The following is a 23,688-nucleotide window of genomic DNA, read 5'->3' on the forward strand; positions in this document are numbered from 1 at the left end:
AATCTGACTTCCATATAATAGTTTCTCTGCTGTCTCTCTCTTTCTTTCTACCGATCTCTTTCTACTGTCACCGTCACACTCTCTCTCTCTCTTTCTCTCTCTCTCCCCTCACGGTCGAGTTTTTCAAGTAAAACTGAACTGTAAAACCTTCAAAAAACTTAAATCTCCTTGACAATACACTTTGACACACACACACACACACACGCACACACAAAACATTTTTCCTGGTGCGTGAAAAAAGCGAGAGGGACAAAGAACGAGTCAGTCAGCGACGTGACGATTTTATAGCAAAGAGTCGAAATTTTAAAATAGTCCAGATTGAGAGAGCGACTCACCAAGCTGCTGCTGCGAAAAAAGAAAGCGGAGAAAATACTGATAATAAAGGACAGAGGCATCGACACATTAGCCTTTCCCTTTAATCAGATTATCCTTGCTAGTTAAGTTGGAAATGACAGTGTATTTAAGGAGTGTGTTTTTAGTTTACCTAATATAATACTAGTTAGCTTATTTACACACTTTAGAAGCCAGTGGGGGTGCGTTTACCAAATTCTGCTACATTTATTTTTTTCAGAAAATAAATGACTTGTTTTATTTTTATGGCACCAGATGCATATTGATAAATAAAAATAAACTGCAATCAGATATCAGAGAGCTTAGAGAATCTGAGAGGCCACGTGTCTGAATTTACAGGACGCCCCGTTAACGACTAGCTGCGTGTCTTCATAATGATTCTGTTACCCGCACTGGTTTAAACTCGCATTTCAGATTTCAGTCAGTGCACAACGGAGCTGCGGTTAAATCAAACCAGAGCTCAAATTAAATTACTAAAGCAAAGCAATTGACTAAACAGACGGATTAAATCCAGCCAGGTGTAAGAGGCTAATAAAATCCAAATAAATAAATAAAAATATAACAGAAAAAAAGGTGAATACATACACTAGCAGAATGGAACAAAGTGACTACGAGATGAACAATTAACCTTACTGCAAACACGTACAAGTTAATGTTAAAAGTAAAAAATGTTTTTATAATCTCATTCAGCAGAAACGCACTCAATCACAATCACAATCAACCCTTCAGAATTAGTTTTAAAAAAAGTTTGAGATGAATATTATCAATAAACTATAGATAATAAAATGCTTTATACACACCAAAATAAACAGCTCTGCTTAAGTACAAAATCTTCCTCTGACCTTTCTAATTCCACTACTAACACTTATTTTTGTAGCTGACTAAACCATCGACCACTGACTAACTAACCACACAATTATTTCCCGGTTTCAGTGACAGTAACACAATGAATTCATGAAAATCTGATAAACACATTCGGAGCTTCACTTTAATCACATTTATTTGTCCTTATAAAGCAACAACAGCAATTAGTGAATTAAAGTGTAACCCTAAAAATAAAAATAAACAATGATATATTCCCAGTGTAAACAAGCCGTGAGGTGAGCGAGCAACCTTACGTGGAGCAAAGGAACATGGGACGACTTTTTTTTTTTTTTTAAACTTAGTGTAACTTGGTGTTTCTGAGGAGCTTGAAACACAGCAGGTGGTGGACTGACTAACTTAACTGTTAAATAAGTACCTAATGCTAACTTAGAGCTAACTCATATCTCTCTGGAATTCCTCATAAATTACTGACACGCAGGACTAAAATCTGTCTGTAATTAAAATAAATGAAATGTTATTTATCTGTTACAGAAATGCTCAGATCAATCAATGACCAAAGCTTTAAGTAATAATTTTATTTATATACAATTATTACAAACGATAGATATCTATATTATGATGTTATTACTATATTATTATAGATATCTATTTTTACTGGTAACTTATTTATAAATACTTTTATATTGTTGGAATAAAATATATTTTTTGAACGTTTGGAAAATCAAAACACTTCCAAAGACTACATCAAGGCATTTTCCATTATTCCAGTTATATTCTACTATTTATTATTAATGATAAGAAATTGTAATTTAGTCTTTATATATATATATATTTGAATAAAGTATCTGCTTTAACTTTAAATAGCACTGAGTAAGTGATTTAAAATAAATCCTGGATAATTCAGCTTTGAGCTGTAAAGAAAGTATTAAATTAATGTCAATATTTCACTATATTTAAAATCATAGTAAGACCAAGCAGCAGTGAACATGTCCCTGTGTAATATAGTTTAATCAGATAAACATGTGATTTTCAGAAAGTGTTTGGGATTTAATTATTTTGTGTTTAGGTTTAATATAAATTTGTGAAAGCAGAACATTTGCGTGTCTTTTGCTGTAGAAAAGGGTAAAATTCATATTTACACGTTCTCCGTGGGAAAACAGAAACTATAATTAAGCAACGCAGTGAAAATGGCTTTTCAGGTTAATAAGAGTTTAATCCGCTCATCCTATAGCCTGTGGTAATAAACATTACGTACGCGGCGTATTCTTTATGCTCAGTTGGCGTAACCTACACACAGAAGGCTGTGAACTACGTAAAGAACGTCGTTGCCTAAACTACATGGATTCTCCGCTGTGTTCCTATGCGTCGCCTCCCCCATTCTCTAGACAGCTATAGGCCTGCGCTCTTTTTTTTTTTTTTTTTTTTTTAACATGAGAAACGCTTCATGGCACTCTGTAAGCTGTTTGCTGCAGCTTACACGCCTCAATTATAGACCTTTATTGCAAATAATGTCTGTTTTTCGCGGGGTATAATCCAACTCCACGTATTTACCTTGCTTCATAATGCTAGCTTTCCGAGAACTGATTTGGCTCTGCTTCAGGAAGTTCTCGGCTTGGGCCCTAATGATTTTCGTCTGACTACACCAGAAAATGGCAACCCTTTCCCTGTCTGTCTTTCAACGGTCATATTTGTCTGCGTCCCGTCTCCAATTACTACACACTGTTGGAAGTATTTTCATAACATTAAGAAAAGAAACGGCACAATATGTCGGCCTTAGGTACGGCCACACACACACACACATACGTTCAAACCCTCGTAACTAGCATACTAAATAGTATGCAGCCTATAGCAACTTTGCTACCACAGGTACTATTTTTGACACACTCTTTAGTAGGCTAGTGGGCTGGGCGGTTTTGGACGTCGCCATGGCAATCCTAACGTTCTGTTTTCCTACGGCGTTTTCCATAGGGCGGGCGGGCGCGCGAGGAATGTAAAGGTGGTCACGTGGTACAGTTCAGGCTGCAGTGGGTTTTTTTTCTTTCTTCTTTTTCTTTTCTTCTTTTTTTTTTAAATATGCAGAAAGGTCAAACTAGGAGTGCGCCTTTAGGAAACTTTCTTTACAAAAATAAATTAGCAAACGCTGTTCTGACCACGGAGACGTGTTTGGATTGGACATTATTTTGACTTATTTACGCATTTATGTGAGTTTTAAAAAATAAAAAAAATAAATAAATCTCACGTTTTAGACGCAGGCCTAAGGCTGAACGAGGCAGCTTTGTTTCTCAATCTCAAACACGTACAAGGGAAATCAATAACAAATTAAAAAATCACATTATAGCAGACAGATCTTGGTGATTAAAAGCATGAATCTGTTACATTTGCGCCAGTGGTTTCCACCTCACCCAAGCCAGTTGTGTAGTGAAAGATGGCCACTTCCACAGGAAGTGTTACTAAACAGTAGTGGTGGTAGTAGTAGGTTAGCCTGTGTCATTTCCAAACCAGAAACAATGCAGCCTAGGTTACGAAGCCTTATAAGCTGTCTAAGCTAGTCGGTTATGAATGTAAGCAATTCTGCCAACACTTTTTTTTTACCACATGCATGAAAAAGCAACATCGTAAACAACATTTTCCCCGTTACATAATGGCAGCATTTTGGACACAAACAAGAACGAGCAGGCCTAACTCGTGCACACAATGAAGTCGAGCTCATAGGCATAAGCAATGATCGAGAAATCTTAAAGAAATGGATTTACCTTAGTTTTTTGGGAACGGAATAATCAACCTCGATCACCTTTCCGTGCAACTCGGCTTTCCCTATGAGGGAAAAAAAAAAGATAGGCTATAATAAAGCAATTTAGTCAAATGCATAGAGGCGGAGTGTCATTTGTGCATTTTAATTGAGCATTAAATCCGAATGCGTGTTGACGACTTAGAGACAGAGAGGAGATATGCAGGCATGTGTTTTAAACGGAGTGTTTTAGAGGTTATAGGTTATAGGTGAGGAAGGGGAAAAACAACACTATGAGGCTATAATTCTTTAAATCCCACATCTATTGATGTTTGGAGGAAATGAGACGGCTGGACAAACCTATTAAAAAAGAAATCATGCAGAAGTGGGCCACGCTTTGCTTCTCCTAGGCGTCAATTCACTGCTTCAGAAGGAAGCATGGAGTCTACAAGTAGTACATCCAGTCCTAAATCTAACTTAGCCTATTAGCCTGGAACAAAAATATAGCAGGCTTGATAGATGTTGTGACAGCTTTGTGATCAGGACATCTTTTTTTTTTTTAAAGGAGGTTGTGAGGTGTTTTTTTTTTTTTTTTTTTACAGAAGTGCAGAGGTGCACTGGGTTCATTTAGATGGGCCTACAATAAGCAGCACGCCGCTCACTTTGACACTCGCCCTCGCCGCCCCTCATAAAACCTCACCGTCCGTTTCTCGCCGCTTTCCGTCACTTGGACATCACCTAGAGCCAGGCCACCTCGTAGAAACCTAGCTGGGCGTTGGGGCTACGAGTCCGTACCGTGGCCGGGGGGTTTTTCCCTGCGAGCTCGCCGCAGAAAATTCGCGACAAAAAATGACCGAAAAAATAAGCGATGCCATGCACGCGGCGCACGAGCACTTTACTCAAACAGAGCAGCTCGAGAGCAACGTGTAGCCAAAAGAAAGAAAGAAGAAGAAAAAAAAAAAAACAATAACAACAGCAACACACAAAAACAAAACAAAAACATCAACAACTGGAAGCAGGGCATACGACTACTCTCATGCCTTCGGGTCTGGGTGTTAATCCTGAGACAATTGAAGTGAACTTGTGTGCATCATGTCAGATTTGAACAGATAAGCATGAGGATATAGCTGCTGTAACAGCGCGCGCTGGACCAGCAAGCGTTCCATGCTCGTGGGTCTATATGCATATGTATATGTGTATATATGCATATGCATAGATGTAGAAATAGATATAGATATGTGAGTGTGTGTCTCTATGTGTGTGTGTGTGTGTGTGTCTGGTGTGTGTTTAACCTACATTTTCAGTTCATGTTCAAACTAAAAGGTTAGGTCAAGAAGGTATTCAGGTGTCACTTTTTTTTAATAGAATAAATACATAAATACATAAATAAATAAATACATGGAAAAAAAACGCGCTTACCTGACAGCGTTTCAATGGCTTTTATGGCCCACTTCTGGTCAGGGAAATCAACGAAAGCGTAACCGGACTTGAGTAAGACGGTCCGGTCGCTGACGGGCAGCTGGCGCTCGCCGAACAGCCGCTTCAGGTCTTCCACTGTGACCGAGGGACTCAGGTTCCCCACGTACAGTTTATTCATGATCCAAACACCGAGCGGAAATTAACAGCAGCAGCAACAACAACAACAGCAACAAAAAAAAGGAAAGAAAGAAAGAAAAACACGCGCCGCACACACACTCACACACTCAGTCACACTCTCACATACACACACACTCACTCTCACACACTCACTCACACTCACTCACTCTCTCACACACTCACTCACACACACTCACACAAACACAAACACGCGATTTAAGGCTGTGGAGGTGCGACAGAACAAATCCCCAGAAGGAAATGAACTGATAAAATGATCAGTAATGAAGACTCGGTTCCGGTCGGTAGGACCCCCGGCATCAACTTCTCTCCCTGTGTAAATCACTTGACTAAAAGCTTTTTTTTTTTTTTTTTTTTTTTTTTAAAGAAAAAAAAAAAAAAAGGAAAAAGAAAGAAATGTCCCAACGTCACTCCGGATAAGCACCGCCTATTGGATAAAAAGCTCGCGCGCCGAGAATCAGATGCCTTTCTATTACAGTCATTCAATCAGACCCGACCTGCAGAGCGACAATAAAAGCCAGCAGGAAGAAGAGCAGCGTGCTGATGGACACACCTCTAACACACCTGGATCCTATAGCAAAGCTCCTTAAAAACAAAGCAAAACAAAACCAAACAAAAAAAACAGGCTGCCTAAAAACACAGACACACACACACACGTATACACAACTGCTGCCATGGTAATCATGTTTGTTTCTATACTGACATATTATTTGGGTTGGGTTTGGGATGGCACTCATTGTTTTTTTTTATTGCTACTAAAAACAACAGTGCCACACACACACACACACACACACAAATGTGTAAACATGTCCTTTAGTTTAGACACCAAGAAAAAAAATGCATGCTGGAGGTGAACCTAATTTTTTAAATGGCTGCAGCCGCTTTGCTTTGAGGGTGGGCTGTGATTTTTTTTTTTTTAACACTAACTGGAAAGCGCATCATAGTAATGATTGTATTACGTACTTGCGTAATGCATTCTGGGTAATGTAGGAAGCCCGAGATGCAATCTTGCACTACGGAATAGTCCACACCATGATGTAGGCCTATTAAAGACAAGGTTTATGCCAAGATGCCTATTTACATGAGCTCACTTCAGGGAAGTACGTACAGGCTGCCTGAGAAAGATCAGCCATGTTGTGCACAGCTAGGCTCGTATACAGGCCTAGTGTAGAGCACCAAACTCGCCTTGGAGCTTACAGTGCTCCCCATTTCTGGAGAAAGGGAGGGATAAAATGTAGCAGGAAGGAGAAAGTGTGCTAGTGGACACACCTCTTCCATACTTGGCTCCAGTAAAACAAGCGGATGATACCAACAGCCTATATATATATATATATATATATATATATATATATATATATATATATATATATATATATATATAACTCAGTGCACTAGCTTGTTTTTTTGTTACAGTTATCACAGTAGGTTTAAGCAGTTTTCTCCACTTTGACATATTTAATGCAGTACTGCACCTTCAGGTTGGAATGTAGCCATTACTGGTCTCTCTAGTTTGATCTGTAGAGGACTATCATGACTTAGACAAATGAAATGTAATAAAGAACTATTTAGTCAAACCCAGAAACTGCAAATTAGGGCTGTGTAAGATATTTTTAGTGCAGGCCACAGCTACGCACCAATACATGCTGCTGTGGGTTTACGGCATTTCCCCAACTCTGGAGGAATAAAATATAACAGGAAGAAGAAACGATGTTGTTCGATACACTGATTATTCAGCCAGTTTTTAGAAACCACACTGGCATGGCAAAGTGTCATGGCAAATCATTACCCTCTACCCTTTCAAGCAATTTTTCACCTGTAAGGAAAAAATATATAAATAAGTATAAATATATAATAGATACAAAATTAAATATATATATATATATATATATACACACGCATATATATATATATATATATATATATATATATATATATATATATATATATATATATAATTTTGTATCTATCGAAAGACACCTTGTATTTCGCTCCCTGGGATAACTCCAGTGATTCCTGATGTTACTCTGAGTTGATTTCTGTCTGTTGACTTCTGTCTCAATGGTGCACTTCTATTTTAAGTCACATTCAGATAGACATCTCTGTGATTGTACCAGTAGTTGTTGTGTCTTGCAGTCAGACAGTCTATGTTTAGTCATCTTTGATTGTTTAATGATTTCTGGCAATCACAAAATTGTGGATGCTTTGGAAGTGTCTCCCGGATGGCTCACTGTTTCGTCTTCACTGGAAGGCCATCAGAAGGAAAAAAGTGGAAAAGTGCAATACTGATTCATACACCAGATACAGACAGACACTTTGTAGGTGTACGATTAGTGACTGTACTGAGAAATGTCTGGACTACAATGTGTTGCCTCCCCCTGCACTGTTTCTTAGTGTAAAGGGACCACCAGAGATGATATCTGATGGTGTGATATACCATTTCTGAGCAGAGCAGTGACACCAACACAGTTAGTCCAGTGGTTTCATCCAGATCAGATTATCGGCTGTTAATGAAAATCTTAAAGCAGATTATCTTGGACCACCAATGGTCATTAATAATAATAAAAAAAAAAATTAAAAAAAAAAAAGAATGACATGAATAAGCAACTCTAGGGCTGAATTCTTTCTAACCCAGACTGCAGATTCAAGCAGCTTATTAGTGACAGCTGTATCAGGTGAAACACCCTGCAATCCTAGATCAAACCTACAGGTAAGACCATGTTTCCCTACAAGTGTTAACCCTACAACATTTCTGTTTATCATGTTTGGTATTGATATGAATCATATATAGAAACATTTGGTATGAATCATATAAAAAATTAAACAGCTGCATTAGTGGTTTCTATCTGTTACACTCGTGTGTATATGTGTATACACAATAGTTCACCTCACATCATTATGTCACTGTTGAGACCTCCTGATAAAAATGTTTTGCTCAACTCTAAGTTTCATTACTGAACTACTGATAGATATTAGATCTCTCATGTGGGCACTGTAACTGACCGACCCAAGAGGAAAGGAAGAGGACATGACGGTTGTAAAATACTGTTTATTTCTTGGATATTGACAACATATGCATTTACATCTGATTTCCCAGCTGTTTAGATTTAGACTGGGACACACTGGTGTATTGCAACATAACACACCCCCTCAAGCTAAACATCAAATGTGGCTTGTAGCCAATCTAACACAAGTAGAAGAAGCACAGCTTATCACAAACAAAGACTATTAAATCAACATGCATGGCATTTAAAATACACAAAAAGTAAAAAAAAAAACAAAGACAAAAAAAAAAAAAAAAAAAAAAAAAAAAAAAAAAACACACCACACAAAACTTAAAACTCCTATCCTTCCATTATTCTTCATCCACGAGCACACAATCCCCTCCATCGATTAGATACAGTAACTCCTCAGTAGCGCCCTGTCAGAGTAGACAGACATTAACATTAGGATAAAACCCTTGGACAAATTCCAGCAGTGACAGAGGCATGTGAGGAAAATGCACGCGTCTCGTGAGTCACACATTTTCAAGACCAGACGACTCACGGCTGACTATTTGCTCAAGAATATTCACCACATTCTTTCCTATGTTCGTTTCTGCTGAGCGCAACAGCTTAAAAGGGTCACATAATTGTCTGATAAATAAAAATATTTCATCACACACACTGGTTGTACATACGTGGGGAGTAGGACCGCGAGCGGGACCGGGATCTGTATCCTCCACGACCGTAATATGGTGAAGGAGACCTGCGCCTACATGAACACAGAGTTTAAAGGTCAGAGGTCAGCACAGGACTATATATACTAAGCTATATAAATCCAAATGTGCTTCACAAATTAAACGATAAATTAAACACTAACAACTTTAATTTGTCAGAGAACTTCTTGATCAACCTGAACTTGGCCTGTGTTAAACACAAGCCACACTCTTTCACTCTGAATATTGGGTTTTTCCAATTCTTGAAAGTGAAGAAATAACTGAATGTCATAGTGATCTAAATTTACTTTTTTATAGAATAACAAGACTGACATTAAAAGAGTGGAAACATCAAAATGTACATTCTGGTATTTCAGTTTAGGAGACTTTGCTACATCATACCAACTTTAAGGATGTTTAGTATACATCATAGCATAGAGCAACTAGTATTAAACATTACAGGATTATTTGTAATCAGAAGAGCCAAGTGTATATGCACTCATGTTTGGTCCATTTACAGAGAGTAAGCAGAGTGACAACAGCCTCCTTGTATCATTCATGATCATCTTGGTTCATCAATATCACCACTATCCGTATACAAGCACAAGTCTGACTGAAATACACTATATGGCCAAAATTATGTGGACATCTGACCATTTCACCCACACCAAGTATGTCAGACTTTAATATCAGTATGATTCTCAGACCGTACCAAAATCAGGAATACAGTAATAAATATGAAGGTTTCTTCAATGCTACACAAACACTAATGCCGTGCTGCTGCACTCACTGACCTGTAGGATTTGTAGTACTCCCGATCGTCATAGCGGTCGTATCCTCGATCATAGCCACGGTCATAGCCCCGATCATAATAGTCTCTGGAGCGACTGGAGGATGTGCTGGGTCTTCCTCCACCACCTCCACTGTTCGCACGTGAAGAAAGGAAAAAGTGGAGAGAAAAGGATGAAGAGGATCAACATACAGGTGTAAATTTACTCACCTAATCTAGAAGTTTTTTACTTTATTATTTAAAAAAAAAAAAAAAAAAAAAAACCACCACTGTTATACTATATACATTTGTCCGGCCTGGAAATCAGCTCCACCCCCAGGTGGAACAAAGCTCAGCCCGGTCTCTTTTCCTTAAGTCAACTCATAACACATACATGTGCTGCAGTTGAGGCTAGGCTGCAACTTGTATTTCCCCATCTCCACAGAAAACACCCCCTCCACTCAAGATTTCAACTCGTCAACTTGGTGCAGTGTTCTCAACTACCAGGCTTCCACGTTTATGGAGTGACATCATACCAAAACGCACACTGAACAGTGTAAAGAACTCCTCCTCTACTTCTAATGTAGTTTACAGCCGTATCGACTGTAGCTCAATTAATATACAGCCAGATTACTTGATTAAATCTATAACATTGACCTTACTACATTCCGTTTTGACAAAGTAATCATCAGTGTTAACGTCATGACTCATAGCTAATGTTAGCTGGTCTTGTTAGTTTGTTGCTAATGCTACTCGATATAGTCTGCTGTACTGCATCTTCAGTCCAAAATGTTGCGCAACTGTCTGAAGCGCACTATAGCAGAACGGTACCAATAGTCACTCCAGGCTTTTTATGAACTGTATGTGCTCTCACAGCACAAACAAAAGACATGCTTTTGTGGAAGTGTGCATGCTTTTTTCCCCCCTCACTTTGCACATTGAACGGATAGGAAATGACATCATAACGTGAAAATTACCAATTACAAGGCACCATGAACGCAGCAATAATTTCAGCAGAGGGCATGAGGTCAGTTTGTGAAAGGAAAGGTTTGTCGAATTTTTATTTTTTTTTTAAAAACAATTGCTGTTCACCCCAGACAGCAAAGCGCTCATCATTAAAACTGTTCCATTAAAAATAGAGCTGATGTCACTACTGCTGCAGAAACTGCCTCTCATGACACAGTTAAATTGAGGATCCTGTCCTAGATCAGTGTGAAACATGTGTAATGTACACTCACTAGGTGGGCCGTCCCATGTAAATCCCAGGTGTGGGTGTGTGTGGTCTCTTGGTGATGGAAAAGTCCACTCTGATACGCCGGCCGTCCAGCTCCATGCCATTAGCTTGCTCTTTAGCCTGAAAACGTAACACAGAAGAACATTTTAGAAAAACGTTTTGAGTGACAGACAGAACTGTGCATCTGTTTTTGTGCATCTGGAACACACTCCACACGCACACACCTCCTTGGAGTCCTCACTGTTCTCGAAGTAGACGAAGGCGAAGCCTCGTGAGCGGCGAGACTGCTGGTCGTAGACAATGTTGACGTTGGCGAGGGGGCCGTATTTGGAGAACACTTCTCTCAGGTCTCGCTCTGTGGTGTACAGGCTCAGGCCGAACACACCCAGGCAGCAGTTGGGGGCAGGGTTCGCCTACAAGACAAAAGCAAAGACGCACTGGAATTTTATTACCTCACCAAGAGCATTCAAATGAAGACAGCTTAATTTAAAAAAAAAAAAAAAAAAAAAAAAAAAAAAAAAAGTAGTCACTTTCACATAGGTCTGAGAACCAGTTCTCCCCAAATAAGGTAAATATCTGGCCGATATTCTAAGACAAATAAAATCAGTTGATACTAAGGTTTTGGCAGCATCCCAGCCTCGATGGAAATCACACCTGTTCGTGTTTCTACACTTTTTTATCACCACATTTATCTCCATGTCTTGTTATTTTAAACCACCAAAAACTTTTGGCCACTAGACAGATTTAATTCTTGGAGATTGTGTGCGTGCAACTATGCTTTTCGGATTCACTCTCTGGATGACGAAGTAAAAATCTTAGACCGCCGCTCCACTCAGGTTCACTCATTCGCTCGAAGTGGCAATGCTACCCACTGCTCCACCACGCCACCCGAATCCCTGAAGCTTACATCTGCTTTAGTTTCAGAGTTCACGCCATTTATTTGTTTTAAAGCCACGTTACAAGCTATTAGCGTTTGTTTCTACTGTTTGCTCTTGAGAAATCGATAATCTTTATTAAACTTATTGCAGTTTTAAGTAGGGCTCCAAACTTTTGTCAAAACCACAAAAACATCAGCTATTCCCAAGCGAAAACTTGCCGTTCCAAATATTTCTTCTGTTGGGTGTGTTGTGTAATACAAAAGGAGCTGGGAGTGTGTGATATGAGGAAGTGTAGTATGATAGTGATCTCTTTGTGTATGCATGACACAGAAGGTTCGTACCCGGTTGCCAACGTGCCGTCTGCGATTGGACATGGGCGAGTGGCTGCGGCTGCGTCGGTACTCGCGGCTGTATGAGCGGCTACGCGAGTGGCGCCTTCGAGAGCGTGAGCGGGAGTGACGACGGCGAGAGCTCCGGTGGGAACGGGACCTATGGGGGGAGGGGAGAAAAAAAAAAAAAAAAAAAGCATACGTTCTTCAAAAAAATTAAAATAAAAATGCACATCTCCCTCTGAAAAATATGTATCTGCATTTTTCATGTAGCAGTTAACGTTAAACACTCGATTTATAAAGCTGATGAATCACAATAGTGTGTCCACTAGGTCTTTACATTCATTACTGACACAATCATGAACAAATCAATTAACTTGTCTCGTCAAATGAGAATGCAAAATATTTAATTTTAAAAAATTAAACTTAAGTACAGCCTACATACTGAAAGACATTAAAGGTTGATGTTCAGCACCGTGCTTTGCCCGTCAACACAATTGCACTTCACTAAAAGACAGATGTGAGATTTCAGCAGATGTAAAAAAAAAAAAATAATTAATAAAATCCTTACCTGGACCTGGACTTTGACCTGGACCTGGAGCGAGATTTGGATCTGGAGCGGGAGCGGTGGGAACCATCCTTAGATCTTCCCGGCGAGTTGCTGTTCGACTTCACGGAGCCTCTGGGACTCACACTCCGAGAACGGGACTCCTGCGCGAATCCAAACCAAATGAGCACAACAGAAACAGAGCGAGAACTTCCCATGCATCAAGTCATGACCCCAGACCTCTTATTGGGTAATCATGTTGACAAACAGACTTGTTAAAGCTGGAGTCGGTTTTAAATCCATTGCATCATGAAGGATTTTTTTTTTTAAACAAAACACCGACTAACATTAGGATATCGTTTACAATGCGTTGTCTTTATGACAGAAAGAGTAGCATGCAAACTTTAATGAAAGAGAGTTGATATTCAGACAAAAACAGACTAATGCACATTACTTAGCCCTCTTTCATCTTATCCACCCGAACACTTCTGAGATTAACTTCATAACTTCAACCAACATTCTGTTCTTCTTTCTTCTGTTTCTTATTCTGACTTCTGTACTTCATCTTGAACCATTCATTGCTTCCAAAGTGACAACACTCTACATGAGGGGAACTTCTCAGAACTTCTGGCCACACAGAATTAGCATGCACTCGCAAAATTCAGCCTCATTTAAACAACATTCGACTTCGGCCACCTTTTTCATTCTTCCCATCTTAACCTTAATAGGAAAAACAAGAAAAGGGTAAAGTCTGTGTAGTAGGCATGTGGGTGAAAATGTAACATTAGTTTACAAAAAAAAAAATAATAATAAAATAAAATAAATAAAGTCCACTGAGAGACGATGATATAGGCCAATATACGAAGTTTACAAATTAAATGTTAGACTATCTAAAATATATTCATAAAATGTTACAGCAGATCAAATGAGTCACTTATCTAAAACAGTAACGCAGTAATGCTTTATTTTAACCCAAGTTATGCTGGACCACCCAATTTACCTCTGATTAAAGGAAAAATCCACCCTGAATGACTTTAATATTAACCTTCAAGGACACATTTGTTTTCTAAAGAAGCTCTGACATTACTTTTTCTTTTTAACATGAGTTAAAAACACAAGTTTCAACATAAACCATCGATATGTTGGTCTATTGCTAACATGGTCAACACTGTCCTGTCCAGTGGGATTCAGCCCTGGCTGCTTATCTACCTAAACAGAGCGACACAGTGGCACTTTAGTCTGTCCGGCTTTCTCACCTCCTCAAACAGACCAGCTTCCAAAGCTTCATCGCCCAGGCTAATACCATCCTCGACACCATTGTTCTCACCATCTCACTGATCGCTAACTAGCTGAGCCGAGTCTCTGCTGTAACTCAGTGTAACTGCGTTGTATATCTGTATTGCATTCTGGGCCTTTGAGCCCAGGGTTCCCTGTTTCCACCACTTCTATGACAGTGAACGCTGTCGAAAAAGAGAAAAAGGTTCTCGCTTTGTTGTTTTAGGAGCTAACGGTGAAAACTAACCTGTTACTTTTGTTTGAGATTGTTGAAAACCCCACTGTAACTGCACTAGCAATAACAATGTCCCCATGTGACGTCACTGCGGCACAACCCATAACTATACAACCCCAAGAAAATAATGAAAATAAAACACCAACTTAAAAAATAATAATAATAATAATAATTGGTGCAGGAATTGCTAAAGACGTCCCAAACATTTCACTCTAACTCTACATAGTGTGTTTCAGGGTGGAGTTTTCCTTTAAACTGCAAATCTGATCTGGGATAAATTCTGATTGTCCACCATTTTGGACTGGCCAAAAAAAAAAAAAAAAAGCAAGCACTGTTACCTTTAAGAATGATTATTAACACGGTTTTTCTTCCCTTATGAATGAAAACTAGCATTAACACACACTTTCCTTCGAGGCTCTGCTGTTTTCCACAGTCCCGATATTATATTCAGTCATGTGGAAAAGTCAGCATGTCAGCTGCAGGTTAAAATCAATCCCAAACCGAAAGATTTAATCTGACTTTAAAAAAAAAAAAACACTGTGAAAACAAAAACAAGAATTAAAGGATGGTTTAAATGTCATTCTAGCCGCTTTTAACTCCGATTAACAGACACTTTTTTGATTTAATTTAATGCGGGTTAAATTTTAAAGCTTTAAATGGCGCAACCACGTGGTGTTCATTAACTACCCTACAAAATCCACCATTTTTAAAAAATATTTTACTGGCTGGTAACTATCACAGTGATGAGAACTAACAATATTTTATGAAATTTGTATAAACATAAGATTTATCTGATATTATCTGTTATATTTAGAGTTAAACCTGTGCCGCTGTTCCTGTCGGTAACTCAATCAGAGCGCGTTAGCAGGGCCGAATACCGAGCAGCCTCCAGCTCCCTACGCAGGAATCCTACATAGTGTACAAAATAATGGCTTCCACACCTTATCTAGTGCACTCAGTTACAGCTGGTTTCGAAATTGGGATTTCGACTATTGAGTTAGAGCCGCGGAGAGGCCTGTAGCGCTTCACACCCCATAATAACAGCTAGCTAAGCTAGGCTAGGCTAGGCTAAGCTAGGCTAATAAGCTGCACCGCTAGGCCGCAGCGCTGTGGTGAATATTAACTGATAACCAGCTAAATATACAACAACGAAACGTTAGCTGAAATAATAACCAGTCAATTAATGAGTTCTTATTGTGCAGCTATTAAATGTAACTAATTAGCTAGCTTGCTAAAATGCTAAAGTCTTTCACAATGGATTCCGTTTATTAGCTAGCAACATTACGCTAAAATTATTTAACGCAGTTTCCCTGAACGCGTTGTCTAAAATAAAATTTTCAAAAAAAATCATTATCCTTACGTACTTTCACCACAAACTCCTTCTCGTTGTCGCTCATGGCGGCTCTGTACCTGTAAATGTACAAGTAGAGAAAATTTAATATAATCTCCGCGCTACAAGCCGAGCGGCCAGCTAACCGTTTCCTGAAGCTCCACCTTCTGCATGCGCGCCCGAAATCGCGTCACAAACTGTTCGCTGATTGGACAATACACGTCGCTTGGTACTTGTTGAGCCAATCAGCGCGTAGAGGGCGGGTTTATCCCAAGGGTGTAGGGGAAAGACATAATGGCGGCTGTTATGATTGACACTGGCATCTACTGTTCAGGCGTGTAATTACACACAGCGCGCATGTACGTTATAGACTAGGATAGGACTAGTTTTTCCTTTTCATTGTTTGTTTCTCACGCCGTATCCAATTCTCTACTTTTCTTGTCTCTCCTTTTCATCACTCTTTTTTTTGTCTCTCTTTCTTCAGGTCGTTTTTGTGCTCATTCCTTTTCCCTCACTCCTTCCTTCCTGTCTGCGTCTCTCTTTTCTTTCTCCTTCATTCTTCTTTCTTGTCTTCCTTCCTTCTTTCCTTCCTTCCTCCCTTTCTCATTATTTCTTCTTTCCTATGTTTCTTTTTCCCTCTTCCTTCCTTCCTTCCTTCCTTCCTCACTCCTTCCTGCTTTTCTTTTTTTTTTTTTTTCCTGCCTTCCATCCCTTGTTTCTCTTACTTACTGGCTTTCTCTCATTTTTCTGGCTCTTTCTTCCTTCTTCCAGCCTTATTTTTTCCTTCTCCTTCTTTCCTCCTGTTTCCTGTATTGTTTATTTTTATTATTCTTCCAGCCTTGTTCCTTATTATTATTATTATTATTGTATTTTATTGTCTTTGTAATTTATTATTTGTTGCTCTTCTACCCCTCTTTCTTGTGAGTAAGAAACAAAATAAGAATTTCATTGTACCAAAGTACATATGGCAATAAAGATCTTGAATCTCTCGAATCTTTCCTTTTGGTTATCTTTCTCATTCTTTTCGACTTCCTTTCCCCCCCTTCCTTCCTTCCTTCCTTCTTTCTTTTTTTCTCTCTCTCTCTTTCTTCCTTCCTTCAGTTCTCTCTCATCCTTCATTGCTTCCATCCTTCCTTCCTACATGTTTAGCTGTTTGCATGACTTATATGGACACTCTAGGGCAGCATTTGATTAATAAGATGTAAAAGTAATAAATAAAAGGCTAAAAGCTCAGTATCCATGCTGTCATTTGCGTGAAGTAAAATTCAGGAGCTGATGTAGCTGTTTGTCGAGGCAAAAAGTTTTTCCACCTCTAATTCTGCAGTGCCATGAAATGACCACCAGGCGTCAGTATTTGCCAATTAAACGAGCGGCGCTGTTCTCAGTGCATTAGTACATAATGAAGGTTTAATGCAGTGATGAAGTGAAGAGAATTCACGGTTCTAAAAGCATCGAGTCTTTACAGCCGTAGTAAAGGAGAGGTAGGTTTAATTCTGGAGATTTTAATGGTTTGTTACAGCAGAATATCCACTGCCACATATTAGCAAAACAGGAGCATTGCATTCAACTTATTATCAAAATAAAAATAACAGAAATGTGGTGGAAGATCAGACAACCAACATCAGTGACTTTTTAAAGAGGATTACAAATGTGAAATTACAGAGAAACCCTTGACAATAAATAACATTCATACTGAAAATTTGAAAAATATTGTCCAGTTGTACAGAAATAGATTTCATCCATGAGACGGTCATCTGAAGACAGACGGCTGAGTAAAGAGAGATAATGCTGATTTACTGTTTATTAGGCGAATTACTGTTTATCCAGTGAGTCAGAATGATGTATTATTAAATAGTAATTTACAGAAAATAGACAGTGGCCATACAATACTTCATAGGGGAATTTCATTAGACAGACACTCAGTTCAACTTCTGCTCATAATAATAATAATAATAATAATAATAATAATAGTAATAATAATAATAATAGTACACCTTGTTTTGTGTTAAATCTTAAACAGCACCATCACCAATATCATCCTGTTAGAATAAGAAACATAACCAGTGAATTATCAGTATGAATCAAAATTTCAGTGGCAGCCTTCTTGGATAGCAGGGCTTAAAGGGAGTTTGGTGAAATATCAAGTTGATGTAATTTTACACTTTGCCCCAGATGTAGTAGATCAGCTGAAAAATATTCGCTGTCTGCTGTTTTCTTCCTTATTCTTTTTTAACTAGAGATATGGCATTATGTATGTCACCCAAAATCTTTTTGCATGAATACATGAAATCTCGATAAATTAATGATCCTGTAAAACATCAGACTTTAAATCTAAAGTTCAAAGTAAAACTATATTATCTGCATAACTTCCAGATTTCTAATAAAATATCAACTTCAAGTTTTCAGAGGCGAGGCCTAGGGGGTAAAATGATACCAAACTGTTTTAAAGAAAGAAGTGATTCTGGTAAGTATAGCTGACATTTCTAAAGAATTGGACATGGTGTGAGGCGGATGTTTACAGAAAAGATTTTGGATGAGATAGATTTCTATTATTTGTCATCTAGCCCTGCAGCTCCAGTGCAAAACTGGAGAACACAAACATCAGACAACAAATACATCTCAGGTGATCGACTGCAAAAACATACCTTATTCAAAAGGTTTGAATGTTAGAGCTTATGCTTTGTTTTAAAGGTTTCACAAATGCAGAGCCAGGGACTTTTTGATGGAAAATCAAAAACATACACAATTTCCCCTTTAGCAGAACATATTCGATATCTGCTTCTTTTTTTTGCACTGGATGAGGCTATGAGGCAAACAGTAACGGAAGTCTATCTCACCCAAGATCATTTCCATAAATACATACCCAAATCTTCAAATATGTGCTTCGAACAACATTGCGCAGCTAGAATTACATTTACTATATTGCTATATAACCATAATGATAACAGAACATCCAGTTTTTATGTTGAAATCTGTCTTCAACCTCTGGGAGGTGCGATCTCGGGAAGAATTTAAACAAGAAGAATTTAAACAACCTTGCTCCCACCTTGCTCCCAAGTGGAGCAACAGAAGAGTGTTCACTCTATTGTCAGGAGATGGTTTGAATCCTGAGGCTGTGGCTGGCAAAGGGAGCAAAAATTGACCGTGCTGTCTGGGTTGGAGGGATACTCTCTCTTGCCAGAGTGACACTAACCAATCATGGGAATCTCTGATGCAGTTCGATAAGATGGAGTTGGCTGGCTTCACGTGTCTCAGAAGAAACATGTGTTAGCTTTCCTTCTTCCCATTTGGAAGCTGTCATTAGATATAAATATGGGAGAGAAAAAACTCCTTTTTCCAAATGATAGAAATTTGCACTGAGGATTCTGCTTGTCCAAATTGATAGAAGGTGGAAGTTTTGTTGGTGTTTATACATGTGTGTATACAAGTACCAAACTGTACATGTTCCTTCTCCCAGTTCTGGTACCCTTTTGGGTCCCTGGAGGACTAGCGCTCACCGCTGTGGCCCGGGTTTTATTCCCAGCCAGGGAACCACAAGACAGTGCACACCCAGTGCCGGTCCCAAGCCTGGATAAAATTGGGGAGGGTTTCATCAGGAAGGGCATCCAGCGTAAAAACTGTGCCAAATCAAAATATGCAGACCAGTGATCCGCTGTGGCGACCCCTAACGGGAACAGCCAAAAGAAGAAGAAGAGTTGTGGTGCCCTTTTCTTTTGCACCTTTAATATGTACTTTTTCTTTTCACCTGGAAATATGGATATAGTGTACCTTTAAAGTATGTAATTGGACTGTAATTACCTTTTAGAGTAAAGCTTTAATGGCACACTACATGCACCTTTCTAGATACAGCACATAATTAAGGTATAAAAGGTATATGCTTGAGGCTACCACCCCAGCAACAAGGAAAGGTACCAAACAGTACCCTATTTTCTGAGAGTGTAGATGACTGCAAGTCGTTCTGTCTTCTGAATCAGGAGGCAGATATTTACAGAAAAGATTTTGGGTGACATTGACTTCCATTACTTATCTATATTAGCCTCCTGCCCAAAACTAAGAAACATGGTGAACAAAAATTGTGCAAATTAATTTTTTTTGCTAGATTTTACTAACTAACAGTAAAGCCCCATGAATGAAAATTTTTCAAACAACACATCAGTCCAAAACTATGTCTAAATATGAGTTTTTAGGTCTTGATTTCCTTTTAAGACTTCAATCACATTGTTTTCACATCATCATCATCATCATCACCACTACGTGGGCTTATTAATAAGAATGTGCAGTGCTGGAGGTTGTAGAGGGACGACGAGGCCAAAGAACATGAGCCCTGAGATAACAATGTGCCGTCCTCCGCCACCATCTTGGCTCTATTCTGCTGAAGTCGGCAGGAAACAGTAGCAGCAGCTTCACCGGCTCCTCTCCACCCAATCACAGAGCAGTTTGAGAGGAAGCGACACCACAAGCTCCAAAGAGTACTTAACTTGTCCAGACTTCCAACATGGTTTCTGTGCGTCGTATTTCGCTGCAGCTCCGTTTCCATTTTCTCCGTCCTCTGCTCCACCCTCTGATGCTCAGCCTCAGTGCTGGAGCAGAAAGTTGGTGGCCATGTTGATGTCGTTGTTGGATGCTCTGAGAGCTTCCTGAGCGTCCACTCTGGAGAAACCCATCTCCATCAGCCTTGCCACCTGGACACCAAGAGAATTGAAGCAGAGTTTAGGAAGAGTTATTGAATTCTTCCAATGTTAGAGATGTGAGACCTTACACATTTGGTTGTTTTTTTTGTCCTGGATCTTCAAAACCCTCCACCCTACCAGATTTGCTCAGAATAAAACCACACACTTATGCTCACAAACAATGATCTTGACTCTGGGAACGTGGGATCTCGCAGAATTTCTTGCGAACTCTAGTACTAGTCATGCTACTGGCCATCTGTTGCAGAAGCTCTGTGTAGTGGGTTTAAGTTTTTTTTTCTTTTCTGTCCCGTTTTCTTAGTTACTTCGTTTCTTAGTTCCTCTAGTTTTTTAATTCGATCAACCCTGGCTTTCACTTTGAGTACAGGATGAGCAGCAGGAGTTCATCATTCATTACTCGCTAGACTATGACTCAAGACTTCTTTCTATTAACGTCATTTCTTAACAAGACATGCAAAACATGAGACCTGAAAAATCTAAGAACTTCACTGCAATTGTGAATATATTGAGTTATATTATATGCTTGCACATAGACATTTGTAAGTCAAATGTGTAATCATTTCTGGCACATACTTAGATAGAAATCAGACTCCTTCACCATCTTTCACACCTGCTACGACATCAGATGCAGACATCATTCATTTCGAGAAACACTTGCTCTGTTTTTTTTTTTTTGTTGTTGTTGTTTTGTTTTTTTATGCAGTCAGCCAAAACATTAAGGTCACACTGAGGTATGCTATACATGTACATTTCCCTTTTCCTCTGATACTGATCACCTTGTTATGCCACCTTTTCCGAAGACGCACCAGCACCGCAGATGCCAGTCCACATACCAGTAAATACCATATCACAAATCCAATCCACAGACCAGTTCATCATACCAACCAGACAGGATGTTTCGATACTTAAATGTACTTCACCATGGATACTAATCATTTTTGTTATCTTTCTCTTTCTGAGAATGTGTCATAGGTTGGTAGCTTAATGATAAGTGAGAGAAATCTGATGACTGAAATTTAACCTAAAAGTCAAAAGTACACACAGTCTAGTACACCCTACTTGGGGGACTGCCCAAGTGTAACCTATGTGTCAGAAACATTGGGCAATACTTTTGCACTCTTTGTCAAAGTAATGTATAATTAAGTGTATTATGTACAATTATTTGTAAGATGATTATCTTTTGATTGGTTTTCTTCCCCTTTTTTTAAAAAAAAAAAGATATACAGCTTTATACCATAATGTGGCTGAATTGTCAAATCATGTCAAATGTTGTTACTTAACAAAAAAAATGTATAATATGCTGAAATTTCTATTACAAGATGCATTTATAGAAGGAGTCTCCAGTGTCAGCATTTGTAACAGTTATTAATTTTTTTTTGCCACATAGGGTTTTCAGGACAGAGGAATTTATCTCTAATATGATGAGCTGAATCTTTGCCTTAAAAAAGAAAGGATAATGAAGGAACAACTGTTTATAGCTTCTATAAATTATGTGATCCAAGGAACTACAGTAACTTGTCTTGCGGACATTCCACGAAATGAAAAGTAACTATACGTGGCCAAAAAAGTGAAAAAACATGTTGTTTATTACTAAATCTGAAACAGTTATAACAGATATTCATTTATTCATGATTGCCAATGTCATTTAAAGTAGCAGTTTGAGATATTTAGAGTCCTTTGGTGTCTACAACATGATCTGCAATTGTAAAATACTGTCAAGTCTTCTCCTTTCCCACAACCAACCCACCCTGCCTCTTTCTTTTGAACGGACATGATTGTGGCTTAACAGGAAATTGAGCAGAGCCGAGGTACAGCTGTGGGCTGAGCTAATTTCCTGGCCAGCAAAATGTAAACTAAAGCCCTAACTGAAAAAAAGGAACCACCCAGCATCATGGCAAAAATATCTATGCAAAGATTTGGAATGGCAAATTCTGATGTAATAAATTATTTATCTTCTTTATATTCTTTATCATTATATTTACTGTTAAAACTATTTTTACTGACTGTGCTTGTGACTGTGCGTGTGTTTGCCTCCTGACCTGTTCCTCAGCCACTGGGGTGTCCACTGAGTGCGGCTGCATGTGATTCACGTTCTGACCTCTGTGTCGCAAACCCGGAAAGAATCGGTTGAGGAGTCCACCCTGCTGCGGAGGGAAAACAAACAAACATTTAGATTGAAGTGTAAAACAACTTCAACAGAATGACACCTCATCACAACTCAGATCGTGTCAATTATTGTTTAGTGTGTGTCGCAAACATTAATATTTCCTTCCCCCTTTTTTACAGAGCGCAAATAGGAAGTATCAAAGGCAGTGTTCTGTGACAAAATATCACAAGTGTCTGAAAAGTCATCTTGGTCTTGTGTAGATAAGAGAAGAGAAGGATCAAGGTAAAAAAAAAAAATGGAATGGAAAAAAGCTGGGCAGTGTTACCCAGAAAGCGCGTTAGGAGTTCAAATGCCAGTAATGCCTGAAAGTCTTGAGCAAGGCCACTAATTCTTCTGCTCTATGCCTAGATTCAATTCTGCACTATTTTTCAGAAAAAGGTGATACTAAGTATGTAACACAATGAAGTGAGGCTAAAGGTGGCGTCTTTTGTCCCATCTTTTCACATACAGCATGCATGTACACTCACCAGCCACTTTATTAGGAACACTTGCACATTCATTCAATTATCCAATCAGCAGTGCAATGCATAAAACCATGCACATGCAGGTCAAGAGCTTCAATTAATGTTCACATCAAACATTTCAATAAAAAGTGTAAGTGTCTCTAGAGTGTAAACAGAATGGTTCAAAAAACATTCAATCAGTGTCAGTTCTGCAGGTGGAAAAGCTTTGTTGATGAGAGAGGTCAGAGGTGAAATGGCCAAACTGGTTTGAGCTGACAAGGCAGCCTCAAATAACCACTCTTTACAACCATTGTGAGCAGAAAAACATCTCTGAATGCACCACACATCAAACCTGATGGAGAAGGAGAAGCAGGAGAAGACTCTATTGGGTTCTACTCCTGTCGGCCAAGAACAGGTGTCTGAGACTACAGTGGGACCAGGCTCACCCAAACTGGACAGCTGAATATTTTCTACATGGGTAATTACATGAATGAGCAGGTGTACAGGTGTTCCTATTAAAATAGAGGGGCTGTTTAGTTTCCACTACGCAGTACTACGCTCACATGTCAAAAGAGGAACAG

At 38.9% G+C, this 23,688-nt stretch overlaps 3 protein-coding genes across 8 annotated transcripts in view; all 3 read right to left on the reverse strand.

The window, feature by feature from the left end:
- Positions 1-5,857, reverse strand: part of igf2bp2b (insulin-like growth factor 2 mRNA binding protein 2b) — a 54,008-nt gene extending 48,151 nt beyond the window's left edge. Inside the window, exons 1-2 of the mRNA XM_053229754.1 lie at positions 5,324-5,857; positions 3,930-3,990 (exon numbers count right to left, since the gene is read on the reverse strand). Coding sequence (XP_053085729.1) covers positions 3,930-3,990; positions 5,324-5,501 — 239 coding nt within the window. The 5' untranslated portion in view covers positions 5,502-5,857. The remainder of the gene's footprint in view (positions 1-3,929; positions 3,991-5,323) is intronic.
- A 2,693-nt stretch (positions 5,858-8,550) lies between these two features.
- On the reverse strand, positions 8,551-16,002 carry LOC113537469 (transformer-2 protein homolog beta). Of its 5 annotated transcripts, none has more exons than XM_026931942.3 (8): positions 15,844-16,002; positions 12,994-13,133; positions 12,435-12,582; positions 11,440-11,628; positions 11,220-11,335; positions 10,007-10,135; positions 9,195-9,268; positions 8,551-8,936 (listed from the first exon to the last, which is right to left on the reverse strand). In XM_026931942.3, exons 1-8 carry the CDS (start codon positions 15,874-15,876, stop codon positions 8,926-8,928), a joined length of 840 nt encoding a protein of 279 aa, XP_026787743.3. In that variant the 5' UTR covers positions 15,877-16,002; the 3' UTR covers positions 8,551-8,925. The 5 variants fall into 5 exon arrangements, with proteins under 5 accessions (XP_026787743.3, XP_053086061.1, XP_053086062.1 ...); XM_053230086.1 differs by having other exon boundaries at positions 12,994-13,689; positions 15,844-15,992; XM_053230087.1 differs by having other exon boundaries at positions 12,994-13,689; positions 14,818-15,980.
- A 1,293-nt stretch (positions 16,003-17,295) lies between these two features.
- The window catches only part of ubac2 (UBA domain containing 2), a 29,966-nt gene continuing 23,573 nt past the window's right edge, over positions 17,296-23,688 (reverse strand). For both annotated transcript variants that reach the window (XM_026931994.3, XM_026931995.3), the window contains exons 8-9: positions 22,537-22,641; positions 17,296-20,491 (exon numbers count right to left, since the gene is read on the reverse strand). In XM_026931994.3, the coding sequence (XP_026787795.1) occupies positions 20,384-20,491; positions 22,537-22,641 (213 nt within the window). In that variant the 3' untranslated portion in view covers positions 17,296-20,383. The remainder of the gene's footprint in view (positions 20,492-22,536; positions 22,642-23,688) is intronic.

Source organism: Pangasianodon hypophthalmus, chromosome 26, assembly GCF_027358585.1.
Source record: "Pangasianodon hypophthalmus isolate fPanHyp1 chromosome 26, fPanHyp1.pri, whole genome shotgun sequence".
NCBI classification, from domain to species: domain Eukaryota; kingdom Metazoa; phylum Chordata; class Actinopteri; order Siluriformes; family Pangasiidae; genus Pangasianodon; species Pangasianodon hypophthalmus.